We start from the raw sequence: 27,954 nt of genomic DNA, 5'->3' as shown, positions 1-27,954 counted from the left end.
GATGATGTATGCGCATGGAAACTGTTTAGGCTGTGATGGTTACATTCCTGATAGGGACAAAATGCTCAACTCTGCTGGTAATATCATGATGTTCTTCGTGTTTCACTGTTGCAGTCATTACATTTGGGTAATCCTGCTGGCAGGTTGCCCTCAGCTGGCCTGAATTACAAAGTCTTGGGTCCTGCGTCGGCTGCTGTCGCCCCTTCCCTGACGTCAGGTCGTCTGGGGTATAAAAGAAGTGGCAGACACCAGTTTCTTCAGTCTTTTTTGCCGCGTGGTGCCCGAAGCAGAAGCAGTTTGCAAGTGCCGGTCGGCCGACTCATGAGATTTTCGTGTTCGAATTTCAGATCCGAAGTCTTCAATAAAGCTAAGTATCCTGTTGGGGAAACTTTTTTCTTGCTCCAGACCGATGTCAGAAAAAGTAAATAATTGTATTTCTTGTGGAAAGCAAATACCTCATAAGGACTTTCATTCTTACTGTATTCCTTGCCTAGGCCCTGATCACAATGTTTTCTGGTTGTCGGTTTTGTGGTAGATTTAACTAAAGCACTATTAAGCATCTGTATGAATTTGTTTTAAACTATTTTGGACGCCGGTTTAATTATCCAGAAATGTCGTCTGATAGCCATCCGACGACCGGAGTTCTCAAAAAATGCAAAGAAAGAGAGAGATAAACAACCGAGGTCCCAAACAGACTGCTAAGCTTCTCCTAAGCCCCTCGCCGGTTTTCAGTGAGGCACTTTCGTAGCCCCTGACGCCCGCTACTTTAGAGTCACAGGCCGCTACCGACTCCCACGTGGAATCTGCCATGCCTCTGGAAACTCAAGGTATTGGAGCTTTGGATACTTTTCGCTCAGATGGGTGCAGAGCCACTGAGCAGGCACCGGCTTCTGAGGGTGTTTTCAGACCTAAACATCTTTACATCAAACCGACTTCAGCTTCAAAAGCAAAGACTAAAGCTCCTTCTAAAGCAAAGAAACAAACTCGAGCCACGTGGACAGGCCTCTATGCGCAAAAAAAACAGATGCTGAAAATGGCCGAAGACTTGATTACCTTGATCAGGGGTTCCCCATCCCCCTCCTGATAAGAGGCCTAGGCAAGAGACTGACTATGAATCTTCAGATCAGGTTTCTATTTCTTCTGACTCCTCTTCTGATCAGGAATATTCTCTTTCCCCCTATGAGGATTCTGATGCTGAAGAATCTATACCTTCAGCTTCTCCTCCAGAGGACTATTCTTTTGGGGAAACCTTGCATACCATGAGGGAGCATTTCCACTGGGAGAGCCAAGATTTTTCAGCATTTAAAAAGAGGCTCAGGGATTTCCTTTTACTACCTCAACACAGGCCTCTAGCCATCCCACCTGTGTTGGACATTGTAGATGTGTTTTCGGAGTCTAGTCTTACCCCTGACTCCTTACATCCAGCTCCTGTTAAGCCTGACAGATACTACAGGATTCCTGACTCTCATAAATTCCTTTTTAAAAACCCTTCTGCAGACCCAGAAACTATTTCTCAGGGTCCCAAAGGAGTTAGGGCTTCCGCAGCAAAAAACCCTACCTCCTCTGACAGCGATTCTAGGGCACTGGATAGATGGGGAAAAAAGGTTTACACATCTGCTACCTTGGCTATAAGGGCCTTAAACTGTCAGTTTCATATGCTTAAATATCAGCAACATGTCATGGCATTGCTTAAACAGAAAATGTTAAACTCTGAATGTGCAGAAAACAAGGAAATGCAGGATTTATTGCATGCAGCTGAACAAGTTGGAAAGCATACTTTGCAATGTGGTTTTGATTCTTTGGAGGCCTCCTGTAGGGCCGCAGTTACGAGTTCTGTAATTAGGAGGCATGAGTGGTTAAAGGAACAAAATCTGCCTGATCATGTCTAAGTTAAATTCTTAGATGCAACTTTACAACATGATACTTTGGTGTTAAGGCAGAAGAGGTGTTGAAGAAATGGAGGACAAAGCTAAATCTATGCAAACTGTCAAAGAATACTTTACAAGTACAGCCACCTAGGTTTGGTAGACACTGGCCTACAAAGAATTGGTCCTTTCTAGTGTCAGACAGATCTCAAAGGGGCAGATCCAGACGCCCTAGAGGCAGATCCCAGGCACAAGGTTCATACAGGTCAAAGCAATGGGAGTGCTTCTACCTCCAAAGTTGGAGAAGACAAATAGCAACCATACAGGAATCGGTCCCAATGACTTCCCCCTGCCTGCACCAATCTCCTGGCAGCACCCTTAGGGGGAAAATTAGCACTATTTTCATAAAATCGGCACATTATAACCCAAGACAAGTGGGTTCTAAACAGTGTCACAAGGCTACAAGTTCCATTTCCATACTCTGCCAAAGGCAAATGGCTGGCCAGATCTGCCAAAAAATCAATGGGCAGAGGCGCAAAAACAAGTATCATCCCTCATGGACATGGGGGCCATTCAGCAAGTACCAAAGCAAGAGCAGGGACAAGGATTTTACTCTACTGTTCCTGGTACCCAGAAAGGACAAGGATTGGAGACCAATACTGGGCCTATCTATACTGAACACATTCCTGGATATACCAAAATTCAAAATATTGACTTTGCAGCAGCTTCTGCCCATGCTGGGCAAGAATGCTTGGCTTGTAACTTTAGACCTAAAAGAGGCATACCTGCATGTCCCAATCAGACAATCATGCAGAAGATACCTCAGATTCAAGGCTGAATCAATGCATTACCAATTCTCTGCACTGCCCTTTGGCTTATCTACTGCACCCAGGGTCTTTAAAAGTACCTGGCACCAGTAATTGCATTCTGCAGACAGAGGGATACAAATATATCCTTACTTGGACGACTGTCTGATTCAAGCAGGTAACAAGGACTTTTTTCTACAGCATCTGGCGTTTGTGAAAAGACTTCTAACATGCCTAGGGTACACAGTCAACAAAAATAAATCAAAAGTAGTACCCTCTCAAGAGGTAATATTCCTGGGTGCAAGCTTAAATACAACTGCCCAGATGGCTTGTCTCACGCCAGACAAACAAAGGCAACTGACTACCTATTTCTAAATTTTGGCAACAAAGGCCCAGTTATCTGCAAGAAAAAAATCTGCAGGCTTTGGGATTCATAGCATCCTGCATCCTACTAATTCCATATGCAAGACTGCATATGAGGAAACTTCAGTGGTACCTAAAAAGGGTTTGGACTCAACACTGCCACAGCCTGGAAACAATAATTACTCTCATTCCCTGCCTACAACAGGAGTTTCGATGGTGGGTGAAGGCTTGTCACCAGAACAAGGGACAACCATTCACATTACCCCCAGTCTGGCAGACACTAACAACGGATGCATCAGATTATGCCTGGGGGACCCACATGGCAGGAAGATGCATTCAGGGCACATGGTCCCCAAACCAAATGCATCTACATATCAATCAAAAAGAGATGCTAGCTGTTCAAAATGCCCTGACAGCCTTCAAGAACCTACTACATCCAAACAGCACTATCATGTAGTATATAAACAAGCAGGAAGGCATACATTCTTGCCCCCTTTGCAGACTAGCCATGACTTTGTGGGACAAAGCATTGACTTACCAAGTACATCTACAAGCACAATTCCTGCCAGGAAAGGAAAATACTCTCGCAGACCTAAGCAGAATTCTCATGGATCCCCCCAGCTGGATCCACAAGTCTTCAGCATGATAACAAGGAAATGTGGATGCCCAGACATAGTTCTATTTGCCTCCCCTCACAACTACCAACTAAAAAGATTCTGCTCAAGGACTTATCACAGACGAGCATGGAAAGTGGACGCCCTATCTTTCAGCTGGAAAAACCTATCTGTGTACGCCTTTCTTCCACTGCCTCTCCTCCCCAAGGTACTCCTAAAGGTCAGACAGGAGAAGCCAACGATGATACTGATTGCCACAGACTGGCCCTGCCAGTACTGCTATCCAGTCCTAAGGAACTTGTCTCTATGCCCAGCTTGGACCTTACCTCAAACATCCCATCTACTATCCCAGCAAAACAATCCGATCCTGCACAGCCAACTCAGGACTTTGAACCTGGCAGCATAGTGGATAATGTAATCATACATAACACACCTCTCAGTAAAGCTGTGATGGATGTCATTTTGGAAGCCAGAAGGCCTAGTACTAGAAGATCTTATGCTGGAAAATGGAAGAGATTCTGTGCTTGGAATCAGGCACAAGAAACTGATGCAACTGTACCAAATATTACTCAGATTTTGCAATACTTAACGGAGATGCTGAACAAAGGCCTACATTTTTCATCCATTAAAATTCATGCCTCTGCCATTTCGGCTCATTACAATACAGAGCCACCAATCTTTTCTCATCCTTTATTAAAACAGTACCTCAGAGGAGCCAAAAATGTAAGGTCTCCAAGGAGATCACCAATACCTGCATGGAACCTCAACTATGTCTTGGAAAAACTCACCCTGCCTCCTTTTGAGCCAGCTGCTACTGCTAATATAAAGTTTTTATCTTGGAAAACAGCTCTGCTCCTGGCAATAACTTCTGCAAGACGAGTTTCAGAGCTACAGGCACTCATGGCTGTGGGACCTTTCATGTTTTATCCAGACAGGGTTTCTCTGAGGACAAACCCAACATTTATGCCTAAGGTGGTGTCCAGTGTGGCTCTTTTTATCCAAACTTACGGAACAAGGGGGAGAGAATTCTGCATTCATTGGACGTACACAGACAGCTTAGGTTCTGCTTGGACAGAACCAATGATGTAATGGGATCCTATCTCGCCTACATTCATGACAGATGGGTTCGGAGCCGATCCATCGGCTCCGACTCTGCAACTAATACACTAGCACGAAGTCTCTCATTGGCTGTGCTACTCCCTATCCCAGGATGCACTACACCTGCTTCCCCAGATCTTGTTTGCCGCTTAACAAGCTGGACGTGGTCTCGACTTGGCTGGAGCTAAGTGGTTCTTTTTACCTTATTGGTCCTTGACCTAGGGAATTTTTTGTCTATATAAACCAAACAGCTGTTTTAACAGCTATTGCTTACTATTTCTTACTATTTCTTAAGTTTTGTTGGAGTGCTTGAGTGTTTCCAAAATTTGATTTATTCTGTCGGGCAAGGCCCGTTTAAGTTAGAGGGCCTTTGCCCTACCTTTGAGTGCTATTAGGTTTAATTAACTTGTGGTTAGTTGTTTTTCGGGCAAAGCCCGTTTAAATTAGAGGGCTTTGGGCCGTTTAACTGTTTTCTATTTGTGAGGTAAACTTTCACGGTACTCGCGCCAGTGTGTCTCGCGCTTTTCAGTTGGCGCTTTTTTTGTGTATAGTGCTATACTTGTTGAGTAAGATTTCCTTAGAGTTTTTTACTTGTTGTGGCTTGTATCATGTCTAAGGAACAAAAGTCAGGTTTTAAAAAATGCACTCGGTGCAATTACAAGATGTCCATTACAGACAGTCATTCAGTCTGTGTGTTTGGGGCCGAAACATCTGCAAGAGACTTGTAGCGTCTGTCATGCGTTCTCCGCTAGAGTTCTTCAAGAAAGCAAAAACAAGTTGATATTGAAAGGACTTATCAAACCTTCTTTTGAGGAAGCCTTAAATCCACCTGTTGCTTCCAAAAAGAAAAGATCGTCGGCACCGACAAGTCTGTCGGAGCCGACTTCTAAAAAGACAAAATTGACCTCTTCTTCCTCGGCTCCACTGACTTCGGGGCCGAGGGTCGAAGGGTCTGCCTCGATACCTCCTACTTTGGCTCCATTGCCTTCGGAGCCGCAAGTGGGAGTATCGAGAGGTGAATCACCTCCATCGGTTCCAATGGCTTCGGAGCCGGTGGAAGTGTGCAGCTCAGACTCTTCCCCCTCGGCTCCGAAGAAGGCTCCTTCGGTGCCGATGGTGGTCCATGCTGTGGTGGAGTCGGCGCCGATAGCATTGGAGCCGTTTCGGAGCCGGTCCCCTTCTCTCTCGGAGCCGAGAGGAAAGTCTTCTCGATTGTCTACCTCCTCTAAATCCTCGAGACTTTCAGATTCGGACCTGGATATGGTTTTACAGAGGCTATTCCAATCTCCAGTGTTTACTAAAATGGTCTCGGCTCCAGCACAGTTTGCTTCGGAGCCGATCCCTCCTCCAACACATTTGATTCCTCCTCCAACCTCTTCGGAGCCGTTGGAGCCGGTGGTGGTGGAGCAATGTGGAGCCATACGGTCGGAGCAGAGACCCCTTACAGGCCTCTCTGTTCCGACTGTGCTTCCTACCCTGTCCTCCGGTTCAGGGTTTGGCACTGCGACTTCTTCAGCCGGAGCCGAAGGGAACACTTTAGGTTTGGGTGCTTGCCTAGTCTTCCTCTTGGAGCATCGGCTGCTGGAATTCCTGGTGCCATCGTGGCCTCTAGACCAGCGACCTCCTTGGATTCTGGAGGTCCGGCCTTTGAGGTCATGAGGAGCGTGCTAGCCATGTCTTTGCCGGTTCAACAAGATTCTACCTCACCGTCCCTAGAATTGGAGACTGGTGCCTCTGTTGTGTTGCAGCCCCCCGGCAGCGGGGCCCAGGGCCTGAGGCTACCCCATCGGTTCCCTTCTTCCGGGTGGTCCGTCCAAATCTGCTTCGGCCGAACCACCAAGGAAGAAACTGTGTAAGAGGAAGCACGTAGACTCCCAAGATGAGTCTGTTACATCGGATACTGACCTCGATGACGCAGAAGGGTCTCCCAAATCATCTTCGGATGATATCTCCTTCTCAGACATCTTGGAGATTCTGAGACAGAGAGGTGACTGGCAAGCCAAAACCCCTTCAGCTGAGGAGTCAGTCTTCCTCAAGGCCTTTGGGGCCCAGCCTTCCGCCTCCTGGGTGTCTCCGCCCTTTGATGAACTCCTTGATTTGGTTTCTCGAAGGGCGTGGGAACACCCTGATTCTGTGGAACCGGTGCCTGCGAGGCCCAATACATTTTTGTCAGCCCCCCCCCCAGAAGGAGTTTCTCACAAAGGGTGTGCCTGTAGATGCTTTGGTGGTGGCTTCTGCCACACAGCAGGACGTGGCAGAGGCTTCGACGTCTATTCATCCTCCTAATAAGGATTCTAGGAGCATGGATAGGTGCAAGCGTACCCTCTCTTCAGCGGCCTTTGCCTTACGGTCGCTGAACTACTTATGTCATTTTACGAGGCTCCAAAGGGATCTTCTCAGAGCTAAATGACTCTCTTGTTGGTAACCTACCTGAGGCGCTGGCCCCGACTGTTGGCGCACAGATGACTACCCTCTTTTCTATTGTTAACTCGTCCATGAGGCTCATTTCATATGCAGCCGAAGGGCTTAGTAGAGCGGGAACAGGCGTTGCCCTCGGGAGACAAGCCTGGTTACGCTTGTGTTCGTTCGCGGAGGCCTTCAAGTCTTCCTTTGCCGACGCCCCCTTTGATGGGTCATCTTTGTTTGGACCCAAGGTGAAGGACACACTAACTCGGTGTGAGCAGGAGGGCAAGACTTTGACTGCCGTTGGGGCCCGATTTTCCGCTCCTTCTAGGCCTTACCCCAAGGCTGGGAGAGGAGGGAAAATGTGGTTTAGAAAATCTCAGAAGTCTTTCCCTACTCCACCCAGTGATTCCCCTCCAGAGGCAGGGGATTTTGGAAGACGCCGCCCAGAGGTGGCAGAGGCCCCGTAACTCTGGAGACCGCGATTCCTTTCGTGGTTCTTCATACAACCAGCGTTCCTGAGTTGTTGCCCGACTGTGCAACTCGAGCCAGTCGGGGTCGCTTGGCGCACCCACAAGCTTGGGAATCCATAACAAGCGATCAGTGGGTGCTTCGCATTATTACCGGAGGATATATCATCCCCTTCAACAAACCCCCTTTCTTTAAGGGAAATCCCGGACGTACCACCCAGTCAGCGGGATCAGGCAGCATTAGAGGTTTCAAAGCTGCTAGAAAAAGAGCCATCCAGCCTGTCCCCATCGACCAGATCGGATCAGGAACTTACTCAAAATTATTTTTGGTACCAAAAGACAGGGGACTTCAGGCCCATTTTGGACCTCAGTTCATTGAATCGCTTCAGAAGAAGTCCAAATTCAATGGTCACTCTTCAATCTATTCTTCCTTTGCTGGAAAAAGATGCATGGATGTGCTCCATAGATCTCCAGGACGCTTACTATCACATTCCCATAGCTCAAGAGTCCAGGAGACATTTACGCTTCACTCGGAGTCAGTCATTTCCAATTCCGAGCACTGCCCTTTGGTCTCACCACAGCCCCCAGGGTGTTCACCAAGTGTCTGGCAGTGGTAACTGCTCACCTGAGAAGTCTGGGATTCCAGGTGTTTCCTTATCTAGACGACTGGCTCCTTACTGCCACCTCCGAGCATCTACTACTCCAAGCGCTCAGAGCCACGTTCACCTTGGGCTATTTCTTGGGGATCACGTTCAATTTGCAAAAATCTGTACTACAGCCATCTCAGCGTATTACTTTCATAGGCGCAGACTTAGACACAAAAAGAATGTGGGCCTTTTTACCGGCAGCAAGAATTCAGGTCTTACAAGATCAGGTCAAATCCTGTCTCCCCCTACAAAGAGCCCCGGCCCATCGGATCCTACAACTGTTGGGCTCGATGGCGTCGACCATACTTTTAGTTCCCTTGGCCAGACTTCACATGCGAATTTTACAATGGCTACTGTCGGTTCAATGGTCTTATCAGGAACTTCCCTTGAACCACTTAATCATAATCACGGAAAGTTGCCGTCGAGATCTGCATTGGTGGCTTCTCCAATCAAATCTCGACCAGGGGCGACCCTTTATACCACAACATCCTGTTGCCACTGTGACTACGGACGCCTCCCAGGTAGGGTGGGGGGGTCATTACCTGGACAGGTCGGTCCAAGGCACATGGCAGATCCAGGAAACGCATTTGCATATCAATGTCCTGGAGATGAGAGCGGTACTATTGGTACTCCAAGCTCTCCATCACGCTCTCCCACGGGGCCCGATTGCTATCCTATCCGACAACATGTCGGTGGTATGGTACATAAACAAGCAAGGTGGAACCAGGTCTTACCCACTATGCAGAGAAGCCATGAGACTTTGGCACTGGGCGGTAGCTACCAACCGCTTTCTAATGGCAACGCACATACCGGGGAAGTCCAATGTGATTGCGGACAGATTAAGCAGGACCATTCTTTTACCCCACGAGTGGTCCCTCAACCAGGGTATAGCTGCGAAAATCTTCGACAGATGGGGTCATCCTTGCTGCGACCTGTTTGCCAGCCCTCACAATGCGAAATGCAGAGAGTTCTTCACACTGTTCCCTTCTCAGGGACAGATTCCCAGGGACGCTCTGACTCACATTTGGCCCCCCGGTCTTCTCTACGCCTTCCCTCCGTTTCCCCTCTTACCGAGGGTGATACAGAAGGCCATTTACATGGAGAGCGAGATGATTTTGATTGCCCCGCACTGGCCTCGTCAAGTTTGGTTTCCTTTCCTACAGAGGCATGCGATAGAAGGTCCATGGTTTCTGGATCCGGTGCCAGACCTGTTGACTCATCAGTCAGGATGGCTTCATCCGTCTCTCAGGTCCCTGAAGTTGGCAGCATGGTTACTCCACTTCCATCCTTAGTCCGAGACGATGCTCTTTCGCCGGACGTGGTCCACATACTGTCTTCTTCTCATAAACCTTCCACCATCAAACTTTATTCCAGTAAATGGAAAAGGTTTGCCTTCTGGGCTCAAGAACGGGGTATAGATCCTCTCACTGCACCAGTATCGGAGGTTCTGAATTTTCTGGCCTCCCTTTTTCAGTCGGGCTCTTCAGTTTCTACCATTAAGGTTCAGCTAGCGGCCATTTCTAATTTTCATGCTTCATTTGAACCTTCATTGATGTCTCACAAACTTTGTAAGGCTTTCCTTAAAGGGGCTTGGCTCCTTAGGCCTCCTTTATCTCATCCTGTCCCCCCTTGGGATTTGAATATGGTTCTTTCTGCCCTAACTGCCCGTCCTTTCGAACCAGCTGCTACCTGTGATTTAAAATTTCTGTCTTGGAAAACGGCCTTTTTAGTAGCCATAACGTCTGCCAGGCGAGTTTCAGAACTTCAAGCTCTTTGTTCTGATCCTCCCTATTTGATTTTTCACAAGCATAGAGTTTCATTGAAATTAAACCCTGCATTTATACCAAAAGTGGCCTCCTCTTTCTGTATTCAACAAACTATAGAACTCCCTGTCTTTTTCCAGAATTCTCTAATAACGCAGAATATACTTTGCATCAATTGACGTACATAGACAACTGCGTTTTATTTGAATAGAACCGCAAACGCGAAATCTAATCAATTGTTTGTTTCCTTTGCAGCGAACAAATTGGGTCAACCAGTAACAAAACCTCCATATCTAAATGGATTAAAGATTGTATCATTTTTATTTATTCACAGGCTAACAAAGACCTCCCTTTCCAGTCAAGGCTCATTCTACCAGGGCAATGGCTACTTCGTAGCTTTTCACTCCAAGTTATCAATAGATGATATTTGTGCTGCAGCAACCTGGACTTCTCCGCACACTTTCATTTCTCATTACAAATTGGATGTGGTTTCTCGAGGCAGAGCTTCCTTTGGTTCCACAGTTCTCAGGAGTGTTTTCCAATGAGCCACCCGGGATGTAGGTGCTAGGGACGCTGTCCCATCTGTCATGAATGTAGGCGAGATAGGATCCCATTACATCTTTTAGTTATGTACTTACCATAACTTCGGATGTATGGGATCCATCTCGCCTACATTCATAAGTACCCACCCTCCTTCCCCCTTCCATTTGGATTTAGAGGAGTTGTAGTCCCTTTTTTCTTGGCGTTCTTTCTTGAAGAACTTTAGTTGGTTATAGTGACTACTAGTTTTTCTGTGTTTGCATGGATGTATGAAAGCGAACAAACAAGATCTGGGGAAGCAGATGTAGTGCATCCTGGGATAGGGAGTAGCCCAGCCAATGAGAGACTTCGTGCTAGTGTATTAGTTGCCGAGTCGGAGCCGATGGATCGGCTCCGAACCCATCTGTCATGAATGTAGGCGAGATGGATCCCATACATCCGAAGTTATGGTAAGTACATAACTAAAAGTTTTTAGGAGGGCACAGCAATTACTAGTGGCATATGCTGCAGGAACACAAGGAAAGGCTATCTCAAAGCAGACAATTTCAAAGTGGATAGGCCACTGCATTCGTTTCTGCTATTCTCACCATGGCAAGCCAGTACCCAAGGGCATTAGGCCACATTCAGCCAGAGCTGCAGCCACTTCAGCAGCCTTTCTCCGGGGAATACCATCCAAAGACATTTTAGAGGCTGCTACTTGGAGTTCAGTGCATACCTTTACTAAGCACTGTCATCTGCCACTTTACTCTAAATCCAGGGCAGGCTTTGCCACTGCAGTTCTGCAGGGCCTCATAGCTGCTCCTAATGCTGTTTAGCTCCAGCCTGTCAACCTTAGCTTTGGGACTCTACCCAAATGTAATGACTGCAACAGTGAAACATGAAGAACATAATACAGTTGTGTACACTTACCATAAATGTAGATGTTTGAGTGTATTCACTGTTGCAGTCCAGGTTACCCACCCGCCATCTCTTCTTCCTCTGATTTATACAACCTATGTGGTGCATTTGCTTGTAGATGAAGGTAAAGTTTATATTGGTGCATGTATTTATATATATATATATATATATATATATATATATATATATATATATATATATATATATATATATATATATATGTATATATATATATATATATATATATATAATATATATATATATATATATATGTGTGTGTGTATATATAAATTTTTCCTACCCTTTCAGGGGGCACCTGACATCTGGGGCAAGAAAAACTGAAGAAAATGCCGTTGCCCGCTTCTTTTATACCCCTGAGACGACCTGACGTCAGGGAAGGTGCGACAGCAGCCGACGCAGAACCCAAGACTTTGGAATTCAGGCCGGCTGAGGGCAACCTGCCAGCAGGATTACCCAAATGTAATGACTGCAACAGTGAATACACTCTAACATCTACATTTATGGTAAGTGTACACAACTGTACTTTTTTATCTTAAATTGTCTTCCTTACATCGCTAGCATTTTTGTAGGCTGCCACATCTGTGACTTGGTTTGCTCCTTTTCATACCAAACAATCTGAATCAAAATCTCTCTGGTTGACCAAATGCCCTGTATGACTGTTTGCAGACTGTTACTTTAACCAAACCTAGTGATCTTAACAGATTGTGGACTATGCCACTGAAATGTAATAAATTACTATTTTTTTTTTATTTGGAAAAGGCACTAACATCTGCTCAAAGTAGAGACTTTGGTTGCCACACAACAGACTTGTATCTACAACTGTTTCCAGCAATCTGCTGCAGTGGTAATGCTGTGATATCTTAATCTCTTAGGATTTCTCACTAGACATTTCAAATTGTTTCATGTAGCAATTCTACAAACTAGAGACCACTTTAATCTTTTGTTGCCAGATCCCCAGGTAGATCCATTGTCTGAAGCCGCAGAACTCATTAACAGTTGCCTCTTTCAATCGATACCTGTACATCTACAAGGTGCCTCCTTAATGTTTCTTTTTAGATGTCTCTTAATCTTTTTCATTCACGATGACATGTCATGCACACAGCTAATAACACTTTGACTTTTAGCAAAGGCACATTGAAAAGCACCCAGTAAACACTAAATACTAATTCAGTTTTAATCCCTCTTAGAGCAGATGGAGGGCTTCCCCATGTGTCATTTTTCACGTACACACACTTGTCAGCCATTAAGTTGATAGCTGAAGCTCAGCCTGTTTATTGGTATGCCAGTCGTCTTCTCACGAGCCCTCTACTCTGACCCCGCTTAAGGCCAGTAAAGCTCCTGTGGCCTTTCAGATGATTGAGTATTCTGAACCATAACTAGGATCCTTGTGCTGGAAGATATTCATGGTACTTTGATAGAAATGCACCAAGGCTTGTTAAGAGTTATTTAAGGCAGTTGTATCCCTGAAGCTTCCTTTGTGGCAAAGCCTTCCCAGGCCACACCTTAGAAACAGGTTTTAGATTCAGTACTGTGGTGTTTTGAAGTGTCAGGATCATTGGTAGAATTTAGTGCAGGCTATGTACAACGACCCAATGACTCTAGTACATACAGTGTTCGGCCTCATAGAGGTTCCCAGTGAGAGTGGGTGTGCACCAGGGTTCAGCTCTGATCTCACTACTGTTCATGATGGTTATGGACTGCATTAGAAACCGCTCAGAGGGGACAGATAAACAAAGTTGCTGTATGAAGATGTGGCATTACATGCAGACTGAGCAAGAACTTCAGCAAGGTATAGAGAATGGACTGTATAACTGAAGGCACTTGGGATGAAACCAAATGCATATAAGGCAATGGTAATGCCAGCAAGTTGGGGAAATCTGAAGAAGCTGGGAACTGAGATAGAAGGGGAAGATAGTGGAACAGGTTAATAGCTCCAGGTATCTGGGAGGGGTGGTTGAGAAGGGAAGTCTGATAGAAGAGGTCAAAGCTAGAATCAGGGGGGCTGCAGCCGGCTAGCATAGAGTCTCTGATGTAGTTTGACAGAAGAATGCCAAAGAAGCTGAAAAGTAAGGTGTACAAAACAGTGGTGCGACCACTACTACTGTATGGTACAGAAACTTGGGAAGTAAAAGCAGAACACATGAGGAAGCTAGAGGTGATGGAAATTAAGTGCCTGAGAAGGGGTGGTAGGTTGCACACTGTGGAACATAGAAAGAAATGAGGACATGAGAGCAGAAACCAAAGTAGCTCCAGTTGCAAAAAAGATCAGAGGACAGTACGTGGTGGTCCAGATATGTGTGGAAAAGCAGAAGACAATTTGTGAAGAATTTGGACAGACAGGAAAAAGGTAAGAGGAAATGAGGACATCCAGCAAAGAGGTGGATGGATTGCATGAGAGAAGATCTGTGACAGTCAGGTATGAGTGTCAAAGAAGTCAGGAGTGTGTCCCTGAATCGAGAGATGCCGACAGTTAACTTGATACACTGACCCCATATAGAAAACTGGGGAAAAGGGGGCTACTGTTGCAGATGATGGAAAATTATCCAGCAAAATCCACCTCCTTTGCCAAGAGCCTAGAACACCTCATAGGCAAAGGAAAATTCCTAAGAAGACTCTGAGAAAAAAATCCGAAAGCTACTCCTTCTGGGGGGGGCCTCAGATTTATAGTAGACCACTGTGACTATAGTCTACCTGCCCACCTCTACTCCCCTTTCAAAAGACTTTTTCTTTTGCATTATGGGGTTCATAACCTCTCACAAATAGGCCCTCTTTTTCAAGGAGGGTTATACTAAGTCTTGGGAAAGCAGCCCATTTCCTGGGGTATTACTCCCACCTCTTCCCAACCAGATACACCTGGTAGACCCTATTGTGCAAGGTTCACTGGCCTAGAGGATCATAGAAGAGGTCCCCTCATTTTTAGGAAAGAGGTTTTACTCTAGAATCGATTTTTGTCCCAATAAGAGGGTCAATGCAGACCTATCTTGGAGCTCTCCCTCCTAAACACCTTTCTTAGAGTTCCCACTTCATAAAATACTGTTTTTACAAGCTCTTCCGGTTTCCTTAGACCCAAATGATGCTTATCTTTATATTCCCATCCATACTTTCTGCAGAAGATTTCTGAGGTTCTTTACTGGTTCACCACATTTTCAGTTTACTGCTTTGCTCTTGGGTCTTTCTACAGCTCCAAGGGTTTTCACAAAGTGTTTGGCTTCAGTAGTGGCTTTCTGCTGCACTTTGGGCATATATATCTTCCTTTGCCTGGATGACCTTCTACTCCAGGCTTTATGTAGGGACACTTCTCAAGCAACTTCTTCACACTGAGAGCTTTTGACCCTCTTAGGATTCACTATCAGTTATGAAAAATCCCAGCTTATTCCTACCCAATAGCTGACCTGTCTGGGATTCGGCCTGGACATGTCCTTCACGCAAGCATGTATTCCTCAGGAAAAGATCACCTCACTAACAAGTACGTAATGCTTTCCAGGAAGGATCATTGTTTGGCCAGACAAGTTCTGAGGATCCTGGGTCTCACGGCAACCATCATCCCTATGCTGCCCCTGGCCAGACTACATATGGAGAAAATACAATGATTTTAGGTTCATAGGTAGGTACTAGGCTATCTGCCCGAGGGCATTTATAAGTCTAGCCAGAGTGCATCGGCTTTCGCCAATTATATTATATTTTAGATATTAGATGCCAATATTATCCCAGCACTCACCCTCTTGATACTAGCATTCATCTTCTTCCCTGCATCAAAAAGGAACTCATTTGATGTACCAACCAGGTTATGCTGAACCCATGTCGTCCTTTCACTCCAGCCCCACACAGTCCAGTTCTGTTTACAGATGCTTTGGACAGGGCATGGGAGGATTGGACAAGAGACCATAGAGTTAGTGTGGCCTTCCTGTATACTAAAAGAACACATCCGATTAAAGGAAATTAGAGCACTCTCTTACAAGCCCTACAAACATTCTCACATCTTTGGAAACCAGGCATTCTGCTGGTGCACATGGACAACACCACATTGTCTAAGAGGAAAGGTAAGAACTGTGCAGTGACATATGAAGTTTTAAGTTCTGCTTTTTTTTCACACTTTGTTTGGAATGATGGTAGTGTCTTCATTGGATGAATGTTTTCAGAGTTGTTTTATTCTCCCTGTCCTGTTCCATTTTTTTTTTCAGTGCAAAGATCAGCAGGCAAGTTCAGAAGAAAAATTCCACAATGAACTGAATGCTCATATCAAATTATCTAACTTGTACAAGGTAATGGGCTTTAAATTTTATTTGCAGCAGTATTCTGTTTTTTAGTTGCACAAATATTGGTTTAGATGTTTGCATTACCATCATATGATGAGTGTCCTGGTAAGACTCCTCCTAGTTTGCCACTTGCTTTCTTTGCACTAGTGTTAATAACAAGTTACGAGATGGTATGATTACAGTGACGAGTTTGTGTATTGGAAGGAACCTTTCCTTCCCCTATCACCACTTTCGTATGTCAGCAGTGTATTTTTGGTATTTTCCTTGTGTACTTCTGAAATGGTCATATTTTTTTCTCCTGCTGTAATGCCTGCCCTGGACTTGACATCGTGTCTATATTGCGTTTTCTTGTAAGATTGAAAGGCATAGTACTGTTGAGCAGTGCAAGTCTCTCTAATCTCTGGAGCTTTGCTACAGTGAATGTGTTTGGAATGGCCTTGGTATCAAAATGTTTTAGTGTTTGCTTGTTTTGATATGATCATAGTAGTGTAGTTTATTTTTTCTAATTTAATATGTATGTGATATGCCATTAATACTTTAAAGGACAGCTGCAGAAATAGCTTGTGTTTCTCATGTTTCTTTTGCCATGCCTGCATTTTCCTATGTTAATTTGTTCCTTTGATCTTGCCAATAGACAGACTTGTTTCACATTACCTTCCTCCCATCCACACTTTGGCTTTTATTCCATACTTCTTCTGGTGTTAAAGGGTGGAGCTTTGGTGTTCTGGACTGTTAAGGCTGAACAAACTTGAGTCATAAAATTCAGAATGTTGACACTTCCGACACTGTTACCCAAGCTTAGGCCTCAAGCAGTCCTAGTCAGAGTAGTCCTCAGAGACCTATCTACATATTTGAATGCTCAAAGGGCACTGGTAGTACACGAGGGTTGTAGTAGGGGGGTACTGCATTTCAGTTTACCTCTCTGTCTTTGTAATGTAGGTGCTGCACCAGGGGGTATTAAATGCGTGATCCTAATGGTGACACTGCAGAATCAAGAGTGTTTATTTCTGTTACCTGATCAACTACTTCATCCATGCCTAATCTTTGAAAGCGGAGAGCAGAGGGTTGTTTGAATTGCACCTTGTGGTGCCTGAAGAGGCAAGGGTTCACACTTGACCTGTAGAAGTCAAATGTGTTCAGTCCAGAAGATAGTGTTCCTAGAGGCCCTCGTGGCAATGCATACCCGCAGGATTTTTCTTCCACTGGAAAAGTAGAAGCGCTGACGGACTTTAGAAATTTCTATGCAAAACCAAATAGATGCGTCCTGTACTTTTCTAGATTGGTCAGCTTTAAAAAGCCTTGTGGTAAACCTAGTCAGACTGCACATCAGATATTTACATTGGCTCCTGAGGTTCATAATTCTGAAAACACTTCCATCGGTGCAACCCTATGTCAAAGAATTAGACTGGTGAATCAAACCTAGCCCAAGAAATGAGAGTATTACCCTTACAGCAATCACCTCTCGCTAATCAGACCTTAAAAACAGATGCTTTAGATGTGACATGGGGTGCCCTATACTCTAGAATTAAAGATGCTGGCACCTGAAGCCCATTGGGAAGCCAGCTGTACATCTGAAAGGAATGCTAGAAAACATTGAGTTTTAAAAACAGTATGATGTCAGCAATTATGTAACTCATGGGCTACACCAAAGTGATGTAATGGGGGGGGGGTGGGCACATATCTCTGCAGGTTATCTACCCAGACCTGGAAACGGACATTTCAGTTCAGACTACTACTGACAGTGCCTTGCATGCCATCACAGGAGAACTCCAGGGTAGCTTTGTTAATTATGACCTCATCGTACCCACATAGAAGGATGCTTTCCAGGGAAACTTTAGGATCTGATGAACAGGTGGAGGGATACTTGAGTGGTGGACATTTTTTTTTGCCCTTTTTAGCAGTAAACAGTCAACAAAATCCTCCTCCTTGACACCTCACAGGTAAGCTTGGGCAGTGGATTATTTCATCCGAAGTCAAAAAAGGTCTGTTTCTGTATTTTCTTCCACTTAACTTGCTTTCTAGGGTGTCAGAAGATAGAGGAAAGGCCAGGAGTTGTACCGATTGCTCAGTTCTAACCAGCTCAGTACTGTTTGCCTCTCCTTTTCCACTTGGGAAGGGAGAAGTCTTTCACTGCTGCCACAGCGTATCAACATCTTGATGCACTACTGGGCATTGGGGGTTACCCATTTTAGATAGGTTGGGATGAATACATTCTTGGATGAGGGTTACTTTCTTGTTAGCATCTGTATTCCAGAGATGCATTAGGTATCGTGAGTGAGGCTAGGAAGCTAAGTGCCAGGAAACTGCACCTAGCGTGAGTGAGGCTAGGAAGCTAAGTGCCAGGAAACTGCACCTAGCGTGAGTGAGGCTAGGAAGCTAAGTGCCAGGAAACTGCACCTAGCCAAACCAGAGTGAAAAGATGTTCTGGTGGTACCAAAGGAGGAGCCTATATGACAAATGAGTGGCTGTGCTCACAACTCCAAAATTTGTCTAAGCTATTCTTTAGTGGCACATCTTTCGTTTCTGCTCACCCCCTACTGTGGCATCTAGACCACCAGTCAAGTAGCTCATGAAGTGTATTCTTAATCTTCACTCCTAACCCAAAAAAAAAAAAAGCTTAAACTGACTGTAAAATGTCTTGATTTGGCTGCTTTAGCTTCATTGAAATTCTTTTCTTAGAAAACATCTTGTTTTTTTGCACTGACAGGAGAGTATAAGACGTCTAGACCTTGATATGCCAAGAATCTGTTTTTTTTTTTTAAACAGAGTATCTTTGTTTAAAAAAAAAAAAAAAAAAAAAGAGGTAAAGGATTAACTTGCATACTAACTATGCCTGCAGTAGTTGTAATGAATCAGGCCATTCATTTGCCAGTTTTCTTCCCTGCTTCTCAGAACAAAGGGGAGAGAATCCTACACTATGGATGTGCATGGACAGGGTATCTGGGTAGAACTAAAGTTGTTAGAAAGCTAGGAGAGCGTCCTCTCTTGCAGATTGTACAAAAGGGTTACTGGTGTAAAAAAATGTTTCCAGATGGTTAGCGAATTGTCTGAACTTTTGCTTCAAGGTACATGAGAAATCATTACAGGGTAAAGTACTACAACTGTATTTCTGAAATAGATTACTATACAGGACATTTTGGAAGCAGACACTTGACCACACTTTCTCCAAACATCATAGTCTGGGTCTTATTTCCAGGCTTTGTTTTGACCACTGAAGGTAGTGTTGCCTTCCAGTTCTATTTTATAACCAACAATCCTTCCTTCCGTGGCTGCCAGTTTTGGTAGCCTTATCAGTGGTCATCTTCATTAGTGATCCATGTAAAGAACATTGCATAGTTGTCTAGTCAAATTGCCATAACTGTAGATGTTCAGGTGTGGTCACTGTTGCAGTTAGTCCATCCTATCCTCCCAAAAATAGGGCTTCTAGGGGATGGGTTTGGGAACTCAGTCATTCTTACTCCTCCTTTGTCTATACCTTTTCCTTTTGGCTTCCCTGCTGTTATTTTGCTTGGGTACTTGGAGGCTGTAGTTTCCACAGCCCTTGTGCATTACCTGTAGTGAGTGTTAGTGCTGGTTTTCTTATTAATCCTGACTGTGAGTGGGGCTTGAAAGAACTTGAAGATAGCTTATTATTTGCAACCTTTATACTAGTTTGAGGACTTTCAAGGCATGATGATCGGCCTGCCTTAGTGGGGAGCACACTCAGCTCTGAAGGTTTGGCCGGTTTTGGACCTCAGTCTGTGACAGAGTTCCTCAAAAGTTGTGACTGCAACAGTGACCACACCCTAACATCTGCACTTAAGAACTTTACTACCCAGCTGTATTATGGTGTTGACTTCAACAAAATAACACTCACTAAGCACACTGATTGTCATAAGATCTGGGAACCTTGATGTGGATTTGCTTAGCACTTCCATTGGGTACCTTGATGTGGATTAGCTTAGCACTTCCATTGGGTGTTTAAATTTGAAGTCTAATCTTTAGCATATTGCTTAGTAAGTCTGCCAAGCTGTAGTGCCCACTTAGTTTCACTGTATCCTTGCCACTTTCTTAATTTTGGAAAAACTGACTGGCCCAAAAATGTGACTAACTGTGCGAGAGGCTGTAAAGCTGCCTTGCATTTTGAAATAGCAGCCCCATCACCGCCAGAGCGCCAGGTGAATGGTGATGCTGCTAGTATGAGATTAGACAGTGGAAAGGGGATGCTGGTTAGCTGATAATCATGAAAATTTGTCAGGTGCATATGTTTAGTAAAATGATCCTCAACTCATCTGCTAGGTTTGGGGGTGGTTGTCTTCTTGTAACAGGTCTTCAGAAGTGAGATTGTAGGGTCTATAGGCAGCTTCAACGCTTCTGACTTGGAGCAGCAGATAAGTTCATTTTTGCAGACCCAGAAGCAATTGGATCTTATTCCTTCGGGTCTGGGACCTATTCGGAACCTCAGCTCCATCTTCCTGGTTTCCTTCCTCGATCCCTTTGGATCCAAGATCCTTGGTGCCAAATCCAATGGCTTGGCTGCCCTCTGTCCTGGATTCTTCCTTGGACTCGTCAACTCTGACTACTTTGGAGCCAAACAGATCTCAGTGCCATGGTGTCTAAGCTGGCATTTGTAGGTTGGGGTCAATGGTCCCAGCTTCGATGTTTGACAGCTCGGCTTGTGTCTGACTGTGTTGTGGAGAGGGTGTTCTCCTCTAAGGAGATGGTTGGGTGTCCCCAGGGAGTGTTCCATCCCTTTTTCTCATCTAGGCCTGCAACTAGTCATCAGTCTGCTCTGGGACAGCTTGTGCCAGTTGGCCTCCAGTTTGCCACCTAGGCGGTGCTTCCTGCCACCACCCCCTCCTCTGATCTTGCCGGAGCGGAGGTCATGGGTAAGAGGAGGGGGTGTAAGAGGAAGCACCTGGGCTCCTCTGAGGAGTCTTTCACTGGGGATACTGACTTTGAGGAAGGAGAGGGATTCCCTAAATCTCTGTGCGATGATGCCTCTTTTGGTGACCTCTTGGAGCTTCTTCACTAATGTGGGGCAGGGACCATCGAAGCCCATTCTCCAGAGGAGACAGTATTTTTGGAGGCCTTCAATGTAGGCCCTTTCACACCTTTGGTGTTACCACTTCTGGAAGCACTCAGAAGTAGTGTCTCCGAGGGCGTGGAAGGAGCTCTATATGTTGGAGTCTGACAAAATTCATGTTCCACCTAAGGATGGACTGCATTGTAGTAAGTCTGGCTTTGGATACAATTGTGGTGACAACCATTAACATAAAGGGGATCTCTGAAGAGAGATCCTTAGTCCATCCCCCAAACAGAATCTCTGGCTTTGGACCATTTAGTGAAGCAATCTAATCTCAGCAAGTTCATTTAACTATTTATCCCACTTGACTAGACTCCAATATGATCTGGTACCTGAAGTGTAGGTGCAGCTGTCTCTGAAGAGTCGGACATTGGAAACTCGGTTGCTGTCCATCTGCAGTGTTTCCATGAGGTTCATTGTGAATGCAGCTAATGGAGTGTTCTGAGTGGCTGGCTGTGGCATTAGCATGTGTTGCCATACTTGGATACACCTGTGCAACTTTCAGATTGCTTCAAGACATCTTTCCTTTTGATGGCTGTTGGGACAAAAATTAAGGATGCCCTTACTAGGAAGGAGCAAGAAGGGAAGATGTCCATCACAGGAGTGCGTTTTGCTACACCTCATCAAACCTTTCTGAGGAATCAGAAGATGAGCAAACGTATCATATTTTTTAGAAAGTCAGAGCAATCCTTCTAAAATGTTCCTTAGGAGCGTTCCTCCCTTAGCTGAGTGGGACCATAATCAAGACCATCCATGGGGGAGGGGTGGTCCACAGAATCAGGATCTCCAGAGTCTTCCCTGGTGGGCCCTGTCTGCAACCTTTAAGGGTTGTCAAACTGTTCTGCTCTAGAGACAGTCTGGGGTAGTTTGGCTGTTCACTCAGAAGCTCGGGAGACCATCACCTCAGCAGCATGGTGCTGAGTTATATCCAGAGGTTATACTACTGTATTTTTTATTTATTTATTTATTTTTAATAGAAATTACAAGAGTCCATTACAAATGCCCCCAGACATTCTACCCAATCAGAGACTGCAGGCAGCAGTAGAGATTCAGAAGCTGCTGGCAAGTAGTTATCCAAGAGGTCCCACCAAACCAACAAGGATTCCAGGGTCTGCTCGAGGTTCTTTTTGTTGCCAGGAAGAGCTAGGACCTTGGGCCTCTTTTGGATTGGACCTCGGGCCCATTTTGTATTTAAGTAAATTAAATCCATTTGTGAAGCAGACCAGGTTCTGGATGGTAGTTTTGAGGAAGGATGACTGGATGTGCTGTATAGACCTTAAAGATGCCTGTATTCATATCAAGATAGAGAAGCACTCTACAAGGTTTTTGGGCTTCTTGTTAGGGGGCCAGTCATTCAGTTCAGAGCCCTGCCATTTGGTTTCCCCACCACCCCTGGGTGTTTGCCAAGTGCATTGCAATGGTGACAGCCAGGTGCTGGCTGCAGGTTTCCAGGTCTTCCCTTACCTGGACAGCTGGCTCCTCACTGTCCTAACGAAAGTGTCACTTTTCACAGCCAGACACGCCTTACTCCAGTTATGGAGCTAGTTTGTGATAGTTTATCTAAAGTAGGGTGTACAACCTCTTCAGACCTTAGAATTCACAAGTTGCCAAGCACCCAAGTTCCAGAGTAATTGGCCTTTGATCTTGGGCAGCATCAGTACTTGCACTTCCAAAGCCTCCAGCTTGTGCGATCTTGAGACTCCTGGGCCACATGGCAGCTTCAGTAAGGTTGATCCCTCTAATAAGATACCATATGAGGGCTCTGCAGTGCACACTGGCATTAGTGGTCATTCTTGCCTCATCCAGTGTTTTTTTTCTGTTAAGATTGACAGACGTATGCCACAGTCAGTTGATTATTTTCCCTTGGTGACCAATGGGACAGTTTATTCCTCCTCCTACAGCTAGAGGGTACTGGTCTTTGGCAGAGACTGACCACATCAGTGTTCTGTAGATAGGCTGTCCTTGCATTGCAAGCCTTTCAGGATGCCCTCCTCAATGGTATGATTTCAGTAGAGCTGGACAGGATGTCTGGTATCTTAACAAGCAAGGAGGAACACGTTGGTCTTTGTTCTTCTCTCTTGTCGGGAATCCATAAGCGTTTGACAATGAGTGATATCATCTCAGCTCTTTCTGGTTGCAACATGCATCCTGGGGAAATTCAATATTCTGGTAGACCGCTTGAGCAGGAACTTTCTACTTCCTCACGTGAGGGGTCTGTTAATGTTAGTGTGGTAGCTTGGATCTTGTGGCATTGGGAGACTCTGTGTTGCGACCTGTTTTGCCTCCCCATTCAACACAAAGTGCAGCAAGTTTAACACCTTAGCACTTCAGGGGATGTTGCCCAGAAATGCTCTGCTGTATTCTTGGCCCCCTGGAACTCTTGCGTGCTTTTCCCCATTCTGATTGTAAAATGTATTCGGAACATAGCCCATTGCAGAGCAGCAGTGATTCTCATCGCCCCCTTCTGGCCTCGTTTGGTGTGGTTCTCCCCTTCCTGTGGTCTCTTCTGCAGTACCCCTCTTGGGTTCTAGATCCCATTCCAAATCTCATTTCTCATCTAGCGGGGCTGAATCCTCCCAATCTGCAGTCTGGCAAGCTAACTGTGTGGTTTCTTCAGTTCCATTGATGGCCAGGAAGCCCAAGCTACCTGATAGCGTTGTACATTCGGCTCAAAAGCTTTATACTAGGAAGATTTATTCCAGTAAATGGAGACGTTTTGCACTGTGGGATGAATCAAGATTTAATCTGTTCCACTCCTTTACTGTCAGTTCTGGATTTTCTTGAGTTTTATTTGGCCTCTAGTTTTCCCTGTGATTAAAGTGCAGTTGGCAGCCAATTCTAACTTTCATGTTGGCAGGGACAGTGTTCCTTGGCTGGTCTCAAGATTTAAGGCTTTTCTCAAATTTGTGTGTCCTACTATTTGAGAGCCAGTCCTTTTTTGCATTTTTGTGTTGCAGATCCTTGCAGACCCTCCTTTTGAACCTTCTGCTTCTTTAGACTTGAAGTTGTTGTCTTGGAAGACTGGTAATTCAGCTAGGAGGGTTGAGAGTTACAATCTTTTGATTCCTCTTCTCCCAAAGTGGTGGTCCATAAAGATCAGGTTTCTTTCTGTATGAATCCTGCTTTTCTGCCCAAGCTGGCTTCGGAGAGTAATCTCAGTAGTTCAGTTCACCTTTGTGTGTGTTCCCCTTGGGAATACTTTCTTCATTGATCGGATGTGCATAGACTGTTGATTTTATCTGGACAGGGCTACGACCTTTAGAAAATTCAGTCACTTATTTCTTTTCGAGTTCTAGAGTGGCAGACATATCAAAAGTGACTTTGTCCAAGTGGCTGTCGGACTGTATTTCTTTTGCTTATGACTTGAGAGGCAAGACCCTGCCTGACAAACCTAAGGACCATTCTACTAGAGCTATGGCTTTCTTTTCCAGAATGTCTTTGGTTGAGGTTTGTGCAGTGGCTACTTGGATGGGCTGTCACACCTTTGTTTCTCATTACAAGCTGAATATTCAACCCAGATCCAGGACTTCCTTTGGTTCCACCGTATTGTAGAATATCCTTCCATAGTTTGTACCAAAGATTTTCATGTGGCTGAGGACTCTCTCCCACTGGTTGAAGCCAGATGGAGAAGTCCACATTGGATACGAAAGTTATGTACTTGTCATAATGATAGATTCATGCTGTTTGTCAGTCTGCTTCAACCTCCCCTTTGCCCCTGCCTTTGTTCATTTGGCAATCTTCCTTATCTGAAATGACTGGGTGGGGGAGGTCACTTTCTCCTTTTGTTGTTTAGGGTGCTTTGTCCTCCTCCTTTTTGGGAGTATTGTAGCTTAGAGGTTGTTTTGCATGGGCCATACCTGCTCTGAGGGATTGATTGAGGAGTGGGGGATTGTGGGTAAGGGAGGCAGAGTCCAGTGAGTTGTAAATCTGAAGGAGTTGGCTGGTGTCAGAGTGAGCAAGTAACCCACATGTTGAACCAGACTGAGACCAACACGGATCTATAGTTATGGTAAGTACATAACATTCGTTTTCTTAAAAGTATTGTAAGCCCACCAACAGGGCGTGCAGGTACTTTTTAGGCACATGTTTCTGGTAGCTAGCTGGCTTCCCCTGATGAGCTGGGTTGGAACATGTTACATGACTTGACTTATGAGGCTCCCTTCCCTCTATGAGAGAAGTGAGTGACTGCAGTCCCTATATTCTGTATCCACTCCCAGTAAGCCTGTCCGGCTTTAGAGTCTGTTAGTAAGTCATGGGCTTTCTTGGTTATAGTTGGGGCTGTAGCTCTGTATGCCATGGAGTCAACCCTTGATCAGTTTCTTAGTGATTCATGAAAAGCACAGAGACTAGATTACAGCAGATGTCCATCTTGAATTTAGAAGTGGATTAGTCTTGAGGGAGAGTCTGGCTTTAGGATGAAAGCCTCTGTTAGGACTGCTGCCTGTTCCCACATGGAGGACTCTTACCGGGATTGTAGTCTGTTCCCCTATCGTCTTGATATCCAGGCTCCTAGTGGGGAACAAAGTTAGTGTTGAGGTGACCACATAGAGTATATGTGGTCTTGAACAAATTTGCATCAGATGGAGAGAACTGTTCTCCAACATGTCTTTCTAGAAAACTGTGTCTTCCTAGCCTGTTTCAAATGGTCGTTGTGCAAGTTAACCTTTTCTGTATCTGCTTTGTAACAAATAGGGCAACATTGATCTCTTGGAGCTAATAACTCCAAGTCTGTTAGACGTGTAGTAAAGTGACAGCATGTTCGTGGGAATTGGATGTGTGTCATTGACCTAAATAAGTTGGGAGAAAGGGAGCTGACTAGGAGCAGTAGCTAAAAAAATTTTAAGTAGTTACATTGATTTCTGCTTTCAGCTAATGAAGGGTTACGTTTACTTGTGAGTTTTCTTTATGACCTGTTTTTATATAAAACACAAATGGTATAAAATAGTGTGGACAGTTTTTGTATTTCACTTACCTTGTGAATTTTCTTTCTTGCTGTTTGCTTGGTAAATGGTTTTTTTTTTTTTACTCTTTCCTGAGAGGAGCCTGAAATGGGATCCTTTGGAGTAATACTTTGTCCAATACAGCAAGTTTAAACGAAATTTTTATTTTTTTGAAAGCATAATTTAAAACTGCGCAGAACTTTTCAAATTTGAAGGAGGTGGGGATAGTGCAGTAGATCTTTCTGCTGCTTTGAGTACTGTTGTAAAATGTTTCTAAGTTGTCTTTTTCTCTCCAAGAGTGCTGCATCTGATGGGGAAGCAAAGGCCACTGAGCTGAACCGTGCAGTGGAGGAGCTAGACAGGTTGCTGAAGGAGGCAGCAGAAGGTGAGAAATGGTTATGCGACTCCCAAGGGGTTGTGTGTTTAGAAGATAACTGTTTAGAACCCAATTTACATTTCAACATAGTTCTTTTAAAAAGGTTTGCTGAAACAACTGTAGCCCACTAAACTGATTTGCTTCATACTGTGTACTACTGGCCAACTCCCCAAAGGAATGTCTTTAGTATCCTGTTGCCACATTGCACTTCTCATATCTCAAACTCAAATTTCCCCATTAATAATCCTCCTACCAATCTGTCTTCCACTAGCTTCTTTTTTCTGTGTAATCTTTCATGTCTTCTCAAATAAATACATGCATGTCAACATTAACTAACTAGCACCCTTGTTATAAAGAATTTCCTCTACAGTATTCTATGTAATGCATAGAAGTAAATTGGTATTAAAAGGTGATATTTTTTCTTCATATTTCACTACTGCAGCATTTTCCCTAGTATGTTTCTTGTCTTGCTTAGAGCTTGTGTAATTTGTAGTGTGCAGTTGGTTGTACTAATGCCAATGTGTGCACTTTTTTGTATATGACTGTTGTAAATGTGATTTCTTAAGTATAAAAAAGATTATTTATCTGCAGTTTCCTCTCAATTTGAATTAATGTGAAGCTTTTTATCTGTCCTTTGCTCAAAAGGGCTTACTGGCCAGTTGGTCTTCCCGGTAAACAAATGTCAAATTAAAATGCACTTTTAATTAAAACAATACATCTTTTGCTCACCTTTGTTGAACCTTTCATGGAGTATACAGAATTGGAAAAAAGTAATCTTCTACAAAGAACAAAATGAATCCTGCTCCATCCTTGGCAGATGAGAGATTTTTATTGTTTTGCACTTCATTTAACTGTTTGAGTGCTACTGCTTTTATTTTCTGTAAAATGGTTTAAGTGCAAAATCAGTAAATAAAGATCCCAAATACTTAATCACCTTGTCCAGGTAGTTAGTTATTTTGTGTTAGCATTAGACTCTTAAGCAGTCTTGTTTGTGTTTTTACATTAAGAGGAGTTGGATAGGCCATGGAAGTGGCAGTAGGTGGTGGCCTGATCTATATGAGGTAGGAAACGCATTAGAAAGCTGTAAGTGTACTTTTACTGGCCAGAGGACTTGGTGTTTTAAGTGCCTGTATAAATGGAGCATTTGTGCGTCATTGTCCATCATGCAGGGGTGGTTAGTAGTGCCCCTTTATAGACACACCTAGAAGTCAAATTTACCCTAGAAAACCACCACTGAAAGTACCAGTAACCCGGTGAATGCAGAGCAACTAGTTTGCATGTTGAGAAGCATTGAGCAACTAGTTTGCATGTGGAGGGGCATTGAGCAACTAGTTTGCATGTGGAGGGGCATTGAGCAACTAGTTTGCATGTGGAGGGGCATTGAGCAACTAGTTTGCATGTGGAGGGGCATTGAGCAACTAGTTTGCATGTGGAGGGGCATTGAGCAACTAGTTTGCATGTGGAGGGGCATTGAGCAACTAGTTTGCATGTGGAGGGCATTGAGCAACTAGTTTGCATGTGGAGGGGCATTGAGCAACTAGTTTGCATGTGGAGGGGCATTGAGCAACTAGTTTGCATGTGGAGGGGCAGTGAGCAACTAGTTTGCATGTGGAGGGGCATTGAGCAACTAGTTTGCATGTGGAGGGGCATTGAGCAACTAGTTTGCATGTGGAGGGGCATTGAGCAACTAGTTTGCATGTGGAGGGCATTGAGCAACTAGTTTGCATGTGGAGGGGCATTGAGCAACTAGTTTGCATGTGGAGGGGCATTGAGCAACTAGTTTGCATGTGGAGGGGCATTGAGCAACTAGTTTGCATGTGGAGGGGCAGT

General features: G+C 44.6%; 1 protein-coding gene across 1 annotated transcript in view; it reads left to right on the top strand.

The window, feature by feature from the left end:
• TPR (translocated promoter region, nuclear basket protein) overlaps nt 1–27,954 on the top strand; it is a gene marked incomplete in the record, with an annotated part of 1,837,142 nt that overhangs the window by 118,821 nt on the left and 1,690,367 nt on the right. The window contains 2 exon segments of the mRNA XM_044085316.1: nt 15,669–15,749; nt 26,046–26,133. Of these exon segments, the coding sequence (XP_043941251.1) occupies nt 15,669–15,749; nt 26,046–26,133 (169 nt within the window).

Source organism: Protopterus annectens, chromosome 10.part0 (genome assembly GCF_019279795.1).
Source record: "Protopterus annectens isolate FY-2018-M chromosome 10.part0, PAN1.0, whole genome shotgun sequence".
In the NCBI taxonomy this organism is placed as follows: Eukaryota; Metazoa; Chordata; order Ceratodontiformes; family Protopteridae; genus Protopterus; species Protopterus annectens.
The sequence above is the reverse complement of the archived record's forward strand: the minus strand, read 5'-3'. Positions and strand labels throughout refer to the sequence as shown.